The 12,636-nt window shown below is 54.1% G+C and overlaps 1 protein-coding gene across 4 annotated transcripts in view; it reads left to right on the top strand.

Annotated features, from left to right (window-relative positions):
• Positions 1 to 12,636, top strand: part of ANKRD11 (ankyrin repeat domain containing 11) — a 144,599-nt gene that overhangs the window by 106,492 nt on the left and 25,471 nt on the right. For all 4 annotated transcript variants that reach the window (XM_062007811.1, XM_062007812.1, XM_062007814.1 and 1 more), the window contains exons 3-4: positions 2,655 to 2,799; positions 11,038 to 11,176. In XM_062007811.1, the coding sequence (XP_061863795.1) occupies positions 2,713 to 2,799; positions 11,038 to 11,176 (226 nt within the window). In that variant the 5' untranslated portion in view covers positions 2,655 to 2,712. The remainder of the gene's footprint in view (positions 1 to 2,654; positions 2,800 to 11,037; positions 11,177 to 12,636) is intronic.

Below are 12,636 nucleotides of genomic sequence, written 5' to 3'. Positions count from 1 at the left end.
AGCTCCACGTGAATAGGTACCTACCCCGGTTACCAACAGCCACAAAGACCTCGGGAGTGGGCAGGGCTTTGTTCAGAATAAATGGACAGCGTGCAGGCCATGAGGCAGTTTTAGCAAGGCACTGGAAACGATGGGGGGTTTGGTTTTGACGGGGAGCAGAGCGTGCTCTGGCCCCAGCCGTGCCGGTCCCCGTGCTCAGGAGAGGCAGAAGCAAAGCTCCTTGGTTTTAAGATCCTTTGCAAGAAGTACAAACACATTTGCACTGGCACATCATCTGAATCTCCACTTCTCAGCTTTGCAGTGAACGTTGAAGTGAATCTGTTCAGGTGTCCTCCACACCGCCCCGGTGCTCCTGCCGCCTCCTCCTAGGCTCGTGCTCAGACACTTGCTCCTTCCTCCTTCATCTGCACCTTAATGAGAACCAGTAGGTGAAACGGAGGGGAAACTCATCAGCTGTACAAATGGGTTAATGGTAGCTGACAGAGCCAGGTTCTCGGGGCTGTAAATGGCTGAAGCTGCTTCTAGAGGAAACAATTGAAGCACCTGGGACTCCATCGATGTGCAGCAGCACGGGGACACCTCAGGCTCCGGAGCAGTGCCTGAGGGGAGCATCTCCAGGAGAGCCACACTGCTGGGAGAGGTGACATCTTGGTGGCTGGTGAAGCCCTGGCAGGGTGTGTGGGAGCAGAGGCCAGAGCCACGCGCTCTGGCTTCAGCTTTGGCGAGCTCCTGCCGCTCTGCAGCGCTGAGCGCTCCCGGGGAGGGCTGAGCTGCCTTTTTAAGGTGCTGTTTTCACTCAGCCCTTGTGGTGCTTGAACTCTGGCACTTGTGCTGGGCTGCAGGCCCTCGAAATGATGAAGAGCAGAAATTTGGAGGCACGGATCTCTGCAGTCATTCCCTCGCTCTAACAGCACATTTTCCACTTTCTCTTTATGGACATGCTGGGCTGCTGTGCTGAATTTTCTGCACTTTACCCCCTGTTCTTGCTTCCCAGCTGCACCATGAGGAGGGCTGATCAGCCTGTTGTGTCTCTACCAGTTCAGGTCCTTTCCAGCTCTCATCCAAACAGAAAGGAGTGGGGGCTCCTGCCTGGGCCTCCCACAACTCAGCACTGCAGCTGAGTCCCTGAAGCCTTCATTCATGAAAAAGGGGTTTTCCCGTAGCACCAGCAAAGGAGCTAGGGCAGAGGATTAGCTGCCCTGGAAAGTGCAGTCTCCTGCTGCAAATGCCAGCGCCGGGCCGTATTAGCACTGTCTGTGGCCAGAGCTTTGGTCTGGGAATTTGTGCTGCTGTAGGGCTGGGATGGGGCCTCCGAATCACTTGTGCAAAGGAAACAACCCACAGACCAACCCAGAGGGCCCTGAAGCCTCTGAAGCGTAAATGAAACATTTAAATTAGGAAGGGATTTCCAGGGAACTTCTGCAGACCAAGGCTGCTGACAGCACCAGCCTGCTGCCTTGCCCCGGCTGCCCCAGGTGTGGGCACCCAGCACCCTGTCCTGGCACTGCCCAGCCCGCAGCTCAAGGTCCACACTGCTTCAGCCCCAGCAGCCTGGAGGGTTTGGCTGCTGCCCTCTTGTTTTCTTTCCCTCTCCCCGCCCACAGAATTCCCATCTTGTGATGGAGCACTGCATGACTTTGTTCCTGGACAATTTCCTGCAATTGTAGCTCTGCAGAAACCCGGCAGCTATTATAAGAAGTTAATGGGTGCAATGGGCAGTGTCTCAGGTGGCAATTAGCTGGGGAAAGAGTTTGCCAGTGGTGCCTGTTTGTGCTGTTTCAGTGTAAGTACGAGGAGCCCTTTGCTGCAGGGCTTGGTGTGGGTCACTTCTCACAGACATACTGTTGCACGGATGCTTTTTAGCTTCTGCTCTCGGGAGAGGAGGTATTTTTGTTCACCTAAAAAAGCCTCTGCTGCCTTGGCTTCTGCCAGGGTTTGTGATGGCTGTTGCAGCTCGTGCTTCGCTGTATTTCAGATGTCAGTTGTCTTTTCAGCCCTGTAACCAGGCAACACATGGCAGGAGCAGGGAGCGCTTTGTTATTCTCCAAATTGCCTTCCCTAGGCCCAGGCAGCGCTGGGGCCAGGGGCCGTGGCAAACAGCTCCAGGAGCACCGGGAGCCCTCGGTGCTTTCTGCTCTTGTGATGGTGACACGGTCAAAAAATGCCTTTCTAAGCAGATTTGGTAGTTTTGCGTGCGAGTCCCACGAGGGGCTGGAACTCGGCGTGACAGTGGGGCACTGGGGCTGGCCCTGCCCCACACTCATACCAGGGGTCCCATCCCTGCACCCCTGCACTCTGGACAGAACTGCAGCATGAGAAGCTTTGTGTAGGCTTGTGGTGATGGTGCAGGTGAAGAACAGGAGGGATGGTGCTGGCTGTTTGGGCACAATCCCTTTTAGGCCATCCCTTGCCTAGGAAACGAGTCGTGGCTGCAGCTGCAGGTCCCAGCTCGCTTCCCGTGTGGAAGAGGGCAGAGGCAGCAGCGGCTTTGCCTGCCCTGGCCTGTGGTGTTTGGAGGTGCTCTGCCCTGCTGGGGTTGCCCTTGAAGAGTTCAGTGGGGGTTTATCCCCATGGGAAGAGTCTGTGCCTTTTCTTCCCCAGGCAGAACGATCCTTTTGAGATGTCTAACTCTTGTTTTCCTTCTTTCTAAACAGACTGTTGATGATGAGGCGATGGCAGCATAAATGAAGATCAAGTAAGGAAGGCAGAACGATGCCCAAGGGTGGGTGTTCTAAAACACCACAGCCAGAAGATTTCTCTCTCAGCAACGACATGGTGGAGAAACAAACGGGGAAAAAGGTAGTGTGCTTGGTTCTCTTGTCTTCCTTTAGGGATGCTGCCCCTTGTGCCCAGTCTCTTCGAGCCTGGTGGTGCTTTGTGGAGCAAGAGGTTGCCGTGGGCTGTCGTCACTGGAATCCAACCTGTGTGTTGGCACTGCCAGCTGGTGGGGTCTGCTCTGTTTCTCACTGGTTGCAAAATGGCTCCACAGACCTGCCCTGGCCCAGGGGATTCTCTCCTGGGAGTACTGTGTGTTTTTGTGGCTTTGTGCAGTGAGCTGTGGAAGGGCCGAGCAATCCAGAACTCTCACAACTGTGTGCTGTGGGAGGAACAGGTTTCTCCTCCTCCTCCTCTGACTGTAAATGCCATGTCTGTGTCAGGCTGAGCTGGTCAGTTTCACCCTGCAGTCTGGGCTGTGTGTGGCCTGCCCAGGACTCAGCATGTGAGCTGCTCTGCTGCTGGGGTGTTTTAGAGGCATTTAGGTTCTGAGTTTGAGGTGAGGTTACCGAGATGAAATCCGAGTGTAAGGATAAATAAGTCCTTGCTTCTCTCCTTCATTCCCAGGTTCTCTTTTTGCCCCAGACTTAACCTCTCCTCTCATTCAGCATTTCTCCTCCCTTCTCAGTATCAGTAGTTTCCAATAAACAGTTGTGCAGAAAGCTGTGTTACCTTTAAATACAAATGAAAAGCTACATCTGCTGTATTCTTCTATGGAAATTGATCTCATTTGTTTTCCTTTGCCCTCCTTGCTCCAGTTTCTCAGCATTCCCCCAGGAGCTGCTGCTGGGGCCTGGGAGCTGGAGCTGAGTTTTGCAAGCACCAGTGTTGCCGTGTCACTTGCTCTGTCACTTCCCCTGCACTCCCACCCCTGCTGATGACAGCAACTCCTCTTATGACTGAGGTCGTATTATTGACAAAACGAGGAAAATGACAAATAACCAAGGGGAAAGTCCCAGGCAGAAATGTGGTCATGGAGCACCCTGGTGGGATCTGCCCCGTTCCCCGTCCCGTGTCACTGTGCCCGCACAGGGCAGCGTGGGAGTTGTACCCAGAGCAGGAGCATCGCCTCTGCCCGGGCACTTGGCTGGGCACGGTGTGGGGCTTCAGGAGGGGGACAAGAGCTGGGAGTAGGGCTGTTGGAGGTGAATCAGCTGCCCGGTTGCATTGGGAAGACACCGGCATTGCCCTGGCAAACGAGGCCGAGCCCGGCAGCACAGGATATGTAAATAGAGGGTTTTGTCTGCGCTGGGTAAGAAGCTTATTGTTGGCACAGGTGCTTCAGGAGAGAGGGGATGGCTTCTAATATGAATCAGCTCCCATTTGATTTCATCCACTCCCGGCAGCTCAAAGGCTGTGTGTTATTTACAGAGCAGGTTTGTTGAGCGGCGCTGGGGACGCCGGGAGCCCGACTTATCTCCCGCTGGCTACATAACTAGGACACAAATAATTGTGTGCTTCCCATTCAGAGGCATCAGCTCAGACCTGTGCAGAGTGGCATTGAGTAAGGATGAGCAAGAGCCTCTTTGCTCGCTGAATGCTGGTCTTCTCAATAGAGAAGAAACTTGCAGGCTCTTGTCCTCCGGGGACTGAGCGGAGATCCACCCCAAGTGGCCATGCAAACGGCCCTGCCTCTCCCTAACTCTGGGGCACGGGCTGGAGCAGTGACTCAGAGTAAAAGCACTCGGTCATTACACCTCCTCCTTCCAGACACTGTTGTACCTGCCTGTCAAACAAGCTGCTGCTTTTCATTTATCTTGCCTTTGTCGACGCTTTCAAAGGCCGGAGCCTGCGACTTGGCTGGCGCTGGCTGGCAGAGGCTGCGAGGGAAGGCTGAGAGCAGCGCCCACGCCACACCGAGGCACCCACAGTTGTTTTTACATTACACAGGCTTGACAGGATCAGGCTCTGAAGGTCCAGCACCAAAGTAACGGTGCAGGATGCTGGGTGGCCCCGGTGTCGCGGTGGGCTGTGTGCGAGCTCTGCACTGGCACGTGTTGCAGCCTGGCTCTCAGGGAGGCTGCCCTTTCTGCACAGGGCTCCTGCTTGGTGGCAGAAGATGTGAGCTGCTGCCTTTAAGTTGTAGAGCTGATTCTAAGAGGGAACTGCTCCTAGCTCTCCACTCCCTGCCCCTCCATGGGAGGGACCTGTTAAGTAGTGCGGTGTTGCTCGTGAGAGTGAGCGGTTTGAAGGCCGTGGCTGTTGCCCCATGGCTGACAGCGTTGGGTATGTGTCTGCTGTGGAGTGAGGAGCTGTGTCTCCCGGGGTTAACAGAGGCAGCAGGGCTGGCTGGGCCCTCACAGCCTTATATGGCTGCACTCAGCCTGCCCAGGGCCCGGAGGCTGCTTCTGCTTGAGTTCAGTCTGAGAGGGTTTGTACAAATATGCATGCCATATATGAATAATTCTCCTTCCTGGTGTAGATCCACAGATCCCCATACCAGCAGCAGATTACTCATGACTTAGCCTGAGCACAGCACAGCACCAAGCATCGTATCAGCTGTGGGAACCATCTCCTGCTGTGCCCTGGAGCTGTGTGCTTACACCGTGCGCTCAGAGGCTGCGGCACAGCGCTTGTCCCTTTGTGGGGAGATGCTCCCCCATGCATAGCCTGAATTGCATTTCTGCTGCAGTGGTTGAGCTGAACCCCGAGCAGAACAGCACTGGACTCCCTGTGTTTGTCTGTAGGAGCTAGCAGAGGTTTAGAAAAGCCTGTAGCTTTCTCTCATTCCTCTTCCAGTTTCAGAAAAGGGAACATAGTCTTAATTTCATGATTCTTCTTGAAACCATTGGACTGTTAGGCCTTTGCTGTGTGCAGGAGCCAGTGCTGGGCTGTGTGCAGAAGCCCTGGGTGACTTGGGCACTGAAGACCTGATGTTTTGGTGAAGATCAGCAGCCCACAGTCATTTTAGGGTTGTATTCTTCCAGAGCTCGATGCCTGAGGCACACAGGACCAGGGCTCCAGTTCCAGTTGTCTCCATACTTCAAATGTTTGATTACAGCGTTGATAATGACACAAATTCAGACTCTCTGAAAGTTTGTGTGCATGTGTCCTGCTCCTGGTTTGTTTCCTCCCACATCCAGGATGCTCTCTGGGTGAAACTGTGTCCAGTGCAGGGTGAGAACCCTTCTCCTGCCCCTTCTATCCCCCCTGGCAGGGACTTGTTCAGGAAATGACGCGCTGCTGTCTGTACTAGTGTAGGGAAACTCCTGCTCTCACAGCATTTGCTTTGTACAGCGTGGGCTGTTTTGCTGGCAGCAGGAGTTTGGTGTGCCAGCCTGGCATGGAGCATCGCCCCAGGGCACGGGTGTCGGAGCCCTTGGGCCTCCCATGCTCCCAGTGCTGCTGCTGTTCATTGCTGCTTGCTTTTTACCAGCATTGCAACCATGAAGTACTTTCACCAACTTGTGGAGAACAGAGAGATTTGGGTATTTCCAGGGCTGGTATTGCAAGTCTTTGCATAAGTGGCTGGGAGGTGAGTCAGGGTTTGTCAGCAGAGCCCTGGCACCGCGCTGGGCGGGCGAGCAGAGGCAGCGGGTCCGAGGTGGCGTGTGGGCACGGACTGCACAGCTCCCACGGGCAGAGGGGAGGAGGAGCCTGCAGATGCATGGCCCATCTGTAAAGCAAGCCAGAGGGCCACCCAGCTTCTCTGCTGGAAGTACAGATTCCGTTGCATGAGTTTGTAAGTGACTCTAAAGCAACTACGTGTTGGGTTTTGCTCTGGATGGTGAGATGAAGCTCTGTGTGAGAGTGATTTGTGGCTTTTATTTGTGGATGTCACAAATGACCTGAGCAGATTGCTATCAGGGTCTCTCTCGCTGATTAGAAACCTTTGTTGTAAAGGGAAGTCAGCCCAGAGGCAGTTAAGCACTTCCAGCCCATGCCCAGTGCACATGGCTTCTGTCAACGAAGCATCTCACATGGGGCAGCTGCTGGGGGCCGGGTCCTGACGGTTTTCTGCTCCAAACCATGACAGCCCACAGCAACTTCTGAGTCATCTTTTCACTATAACAAGTGTAACTCAAGGTGGATTCAGTTATTCATACAGCAAACCTTACTAAGAGCAGGACGTGACAGTAGGGGGTTTTTCCTGAAGTCCCGGTCTGCCGGCAGCCCTTGCCCAAGCACCTTTTATCAACACCTACAAAGGGAAACTTGTTTCTGTTGCTGCACTCCTGACAGTCTCACCATTCCCCAAACTCCTCCTCTTACCCTCAGCAAGGGCTGTCCCAGCCTTTGAGAGCCCCAGGCCTGTCTTGCACGTAGGCATTAGTACAAGTTTCCCTGCAATGTCATTTAATTGGTGTTTGTTCCTTCTATGAAACCTGATTCGGGTGAGTCTGAACTTACTTTAAACATGAGAAGACCTAAACATGAGAGTAGCTTTTGCTTGAGGAAAGGACAATGTTCTTCATTACAAAACTGGAAATCATTAGGGAGGTAAAGCTTGAAATAAGAAGATGAAAACACAGGTTACTTCCAGGACTGTGACTCCATGAGCTGCTCTGTGGTGGTTTCCCCGCCAGCTGCTGCGGGTCGCAGCGTTCCAGGGGGGAGCAGACTTTGGATCTCCCTTGCTGCAATTAGTAGAAAAGGTTATCACTGTGGTGCTGTACAAATTAATCTTCAGAGCAGTGCTGGGACTGCCACCACCTCTTCCATTCCTTGCTGTTTAGTTTTGCTGAGCTGACTGGACAAGCAGCTCAGAGTGTTGGGGCAGATGTGAGCGAAGTGTTGCCCGAGCGAACCCATGGCCGTGCCCACGCTGTGCTCAGCAGCCTGCCTGCAGAGGTCTTCTGCCCAGCTCCCCTGCCCTGTCTCCAGCACAGAGCTTTAACAACATCGCAATCACTTCCTAGAATAAGCTGCATTTTCACCTGTCCTGCACTTTCTCTCATTCCTGAGCATGCAGAAGCCCCGGATGGCATTAGCACAGCGGGCCGCTGCCCTGGGTTGTGGGCACCTCAGCCCTCCTGTGCCTGCAGGTTCAGGCTTTGGCTCTGCAGCAGCCAAGTCCAAAGATTAAGGGAGTTTTAGAGAAGGTGTGTTTCAAACAAGCTGTCAACGCCAGATTTAAGTGGGGTGCAAGAGCAGCGGCGCTGCCAGCTGCTGCCAGCGCTGGGTTGCCAGCTCAGCAGAGTGCTCTTTGGGCAGCAGAGGGGATGATGTGATGGGTGTACCCCAGCTGAGATCTGGTTTAACGTTACAAACAATGGGTAATTGGTTGGGGTTTTTTTGCATTCAGCACAATTGATCTCTTGTTGGAGCTCTCAACATGAAAACTGGTGTCTGGAAGAAGTGCTGGGATGTAGGAAATCCCACTGTGGGGTGCTGGGGCCTCGGCCACATCCTGCCCTGCTGCTGCCACAGCGGGTGAGAAGTGTCCTGGCGCTGCAGCACCGGGTGGAACAGCCTGTTTGGAGGGGCTGGGTGAGGGGGTTGCAGTCCAGACAGCGAGCACAGCGGCTGGGGCAGGGAAGTGTCACTTCCAAAGTGTCACTGTGACTGATGCACCTCAGGGTCATGCAGAAGCGTGTCTCTTACCCAGGACTGCTGCCACTAGCACTGGCCAAGCATGGGGCAGGAGGAGGTACCAGCTTTCAGCCTGGTCCTGTGGCTCTGAGTGCTGCTGTGCCCCAAGTCCTGGGCAGCAGAGATCTCTGGTTTGATGCTCTTTTCCCAGGCCCTGACTTTTTAAGGGTAAAACTTGTCAGGCTGAGTCTTGTCTGGAAACACAGTTGAAGCTTTTGAGGGGAACGCTGGGGCCACGTCTCTGCTGTCATTGTGCCCAGGGAAGATGGGGCTTTACCTCCCATTGCCCCAGCCTCTCCGATGTGGGGTTAGGGAGGGTTTGAGTGTGATGTCGCTGTCTGAGCTTGAGCTGGGGAGAAAAGGGACAGACCAACGTACCTGTGTGAAACAAGACAGTTTTGGGAGGTGATCAGGGTCCCTGACCTTCCTACACCTCAGAGCTGGTCAGAGCAGCAGCTGGCAATAAAAGTGGCATCGTTTGTTGTTGCAAGCTGGTTTTGTTCACATCAGAAAAATAAGACAAAAGCATTTAAATCCAGAGTGTTTAAATGAAATGCTGGAGTGTTTATTTTGGCTGCTGTGACTTGGTTCCATCGCTCCGTGACTCCTGTGCCGAGGAAGGGCTGTGGGCAGCTGCTCTCGAGCAGGGCTGCCCTTCTTGGGGCTCTGAACGTGCCTTGGCTCCCTCCAGCCACAACAGCCACCGTCACACAAGTTTGTTTAGTTTGCTTTACCAAAAAAGGGATTCCCCAACCCATTTTTTCAGCCCTGGCTGAAGCGTGGGGGAGAGGGGCCGAGCCTGGGGCTGTCAGGCCACCCCTCACCAAGGGGACGTGCAGACAGAACCCACTGGTCCCAGTAAACACTTTCCCTTTAATGTGGGGGTGAAGCCTGGTTGCCAGACAGAAACTGGGAAAGAGGAAAGAGCAGCGTCCAGGGTGACGCCGCAGTCTTGTGACTGCTGGCACAGGAGCCACCTGCCCGGGTGCTGAGTCTGATGCAGACAGCATGACTGGCCTTCTCTAAACAAGGGACTTTCTGTTAGATCTGCTTGTCTGAGTTTCCAGCCATGGTCTTGCATGATTTAATGTGTTGAGATTCTTTGATTTTATCTAACTTCATAGCTAAAGCTCCTGGTCTGGGCTTTGCTAGGTTACTGAAATCAGATCTACTGCAAAGCTGCTCGTTCTGGCCTTGTTTTCAGAGCACTGGCACAGTGGCTCAGTCCTGAAAGCACTTGCTTGAAATAATATACAGAAACCACCAGTGCATGACTTCAGTCTGTATATTCTCAGCATACTGAGCTCCTGAAGTTTGAGTTATGTACCAGCTCTCACTGCTCATGTGAAAAAGTCTTGCTCACCTTAATACCTGGTGCCTGTCTCAGGGTGTTTCTTCAAAATTTCTTGCTGCTGCTTGTACTGAGCAGTCCCCAGCATCACCTGCTTCACCTCACACAGCCCCTGAGTGCTGGGGCTGGAAGGGCCCTGCAGAGCTGCTCCAGCCCCAGCCCCTGCTCCAGCAGCTTCCCCTGACTCAGGGGGCACAGGAACGTGTCCAGCTGGGGTTGGAAACCTCCTGAGAAGGAGCCTCCACACCCTCCCTGGGCAGCCTGGGCCAGGGCTCCCTCACCTCAGCACCAAAGGAGTTTAAGTGGAATCTTTTGTGTCCCAGCCTGTGCCTGTTACCCCTTGTCCTGGCACTAGACACAACAGAAAAAAGAGTCACCCCATCCTTCTGCCACCCACCCTTTAGGTACTTCTGATTGTTGCTGAGGTGCCCCTGAGCTCAGGACACAGGACTCCAGATGAGGCCAGGGCAGAGTAGAGGGGTAAGAGAACCTTCCTCAACCTGCAGCCCACACTCTTAATGCTCCCAGGATCCCATTGACTTCTTGCCCATGAAGGCACACCGCTGCTCATTAAAATCCAAACCAACCCCAACAAATGAGACTGGTACAAAGCAGGCCTGGGTCTGCCTCTCTGAGGGAGCAGCACACGTGTGCTCAGGCAGCATCTGCTCTGCTTTCCATGTTTTTGTGCAGTTTCCCTGGGCTGGCTCTCAAGGTAGCTTCTCCTCTTAAAGTCCCAGTGGAAACCTGCCTGGGAGAGAGACAGCTTGAACGTGAACCCCCGGGAACGCCTCGGCTGGTGTTTGCTGAGCCTGTGACCAGGCAGGAGTTTGAGCAGCCTTACAGCCTGACAGGCTGTTCCCCAAAATAGAATTGCCATGTGAGCTGAAGTCCTTGTGCTGGAACTGCCTCAGGCCCCAAGGAGAAGCCCACAGCTCTCCACACCGAACCAAGGGCTTCAGTGCTGTGCTCTGTGCACTCCTCTGCATCCCACTTGGGCTCCAGGTCAGGAAACCCTTCCCAAGTGCCGGGGGTGGTTGTGTTAGGAAGTCCCACACCAGCCTGCCTTCCCCCTGTGCTCACAGCCAGGGGCATCCCCAGCCCCAGCTGGGCCTCAGCTCTGGTTTACACATGAGTTGGTTGCAGGTTTGGCACCACAGAGCAGCTTTTCTTGACCTCACTCTTCTCTGATGGTGTTTTAGCGTTTTGGCTTGGTGGAGGCAGCTTTGTGCAAGGGGTTAAATGAAACCCCGGTGCTGGAAACCCAGGGCAGAGAGGAGCAGGCACGTGCTGCGTGAGGCTGCTGCAGGACTTTGTGGGCTGAAGGTGGACACAGCCTGGGGAAGGCTCTTGTTTAATCTTCTCTCTTCTCTTTCTAGGATAAAGATAAAGTTTCTCTAACCAAGACTCCGAAGTTGGACCGGAGCGATGGCGGCAAAGAGGTGAAAGAGCGAGCGACCAAGCGGAAGCTGCCTTTCACTGTCGGAACAAATGGAGATCAAAAAGACTCGGATACAGGTACAGAGATGGCACATTCCACCCTCAGAGCCAAGGGTGGGGGCTGGCGGGGCACACACAGGCTCTGCTGAAGCATCCCTTCTCCTGCACGTGTCAGTTGAAGGAAGAGGCACGTGGACAGCAGGATCAGGACTGTGCTGTGCACGTGCACGTCAGGAGCTGCCTGGATTAAGGCCTTGATGGTGTTTGTGGTGATACATCTCACTGGACCAGGAGATGGCTCTGGGAGGAGGCATCTCTTCCTTTGCCAACTGGTCCCTTCTTCTCCATTTCTAACTAGCCCAGTTCATGAACTGGAGCTTAGAGAAGCTGAGAGGCAGTGCTGGGACTGGGGGCTGTTGGCAGGTGAGGACGTGGTGCTGTGGGTGTCTGTGTGCCAAATGGTCAGTTTTGCAGTTGCCACACTCCCTGTCCAGAGAGCAAGTTGCTAAACATGAACTCACTTGGTGCAGCACTGCCTCTCCCTGGGTCATGCTGACTGCTGTGGCATGGATCCTGTCTCTGCTTGGATATGTTAAGGGACGTCACCTTTGGAGGGAGGATGGCTGGGGCGAGGTAAAGCTGATGAGCTGGAAATAGAGCTTCTGCTTTTTGTCGAGGGTGTTTCTGCCACGTTCAATGCTTGGCTGAGAATTTAAACTCAAACTTGCTTCAGGGCTCTCTGACCCTCGTGACAGCCAAAATGTCATGGTAGAGCTCCACCAGTTCACTTTCCATGGCCCCCAGCAGAAGTTAGCTGCTTTTCAGAGGGCTCTCTCTGGCTGTAGAGATGATGGAAATGATCCTGCTGGTGGCAGTGAGAAGGAAACCAAATTAAAAAGAGAGCAGCAGGGCAGGGAGAGCAGAGTGCTGCTGGGGGACAGGCTGTGGCTGCTGCAGGGTGCAGAGGAGCACCAGTGCAGCCTCTGAGGCACCTCTGCCCATCAGCTCCCAGGCTATCCCTCTGCTTTTGGCACCATGTAACTCTCTCTTTGTATGTCTTCCTCTTCTGGGTTCATCCTTGTTGAGGGAGTGAGTGTGCAAGCGACAGGGCTGAGCTGAAGGGCAGCAGCCCAGCTCCCAGCCTGCATGTAGGACAGCCAGAGACTTGGAGGTGGTCACAGCACTCAGAAAGGCATTTAAAAACAACCTGGCTCGAGGAAGGCTGGGAAGGTGTAGGCGAATCTCTAGCAACCGATTTGGTGGGGACTGAAGAGAGGAAGTGACTCAGCTGCTGGGGAGGAGATAGCAGCAGGGAGCTACAGATAAATGCACACACAGAGGCAGGCTGGCACTTAGCAGGAGCCTGTTTCTCTTCTCTGAGATCTTCTGCTCCACAAGTCAGATGCTTGAGATGGGAGAAGACTTAATGGCACCTTCCTCTCCTCTTGCACCACCCTGTTGCAACCACGGGGCGTTTCAAGCCTTTCTGTTCTCGGCCTGGCTCAAGGCTGGCTCTCATTTAGCAGGTAGAGGCGTGT

The sequence above is a fragment of the Colius striatus genome, chromosome 14 (genome assembly GCF_028858725.1).
Source record: "Colius striatus isolate bColStr4 chromosome 14, bColStr4.1.hap1, whole genome shotgun sequence".
In the NCBI taxonomy this organism is placed as follows: Eukaryota; Metazoa; Chordata; class Aves; order Coliiformes; family Coliidae; genus Colius; species Colius striatus.
Note: the sequence above shows the minus strand (reverse complement) of the source record. Positions and strands in the feature narration are given on the sequence as shown.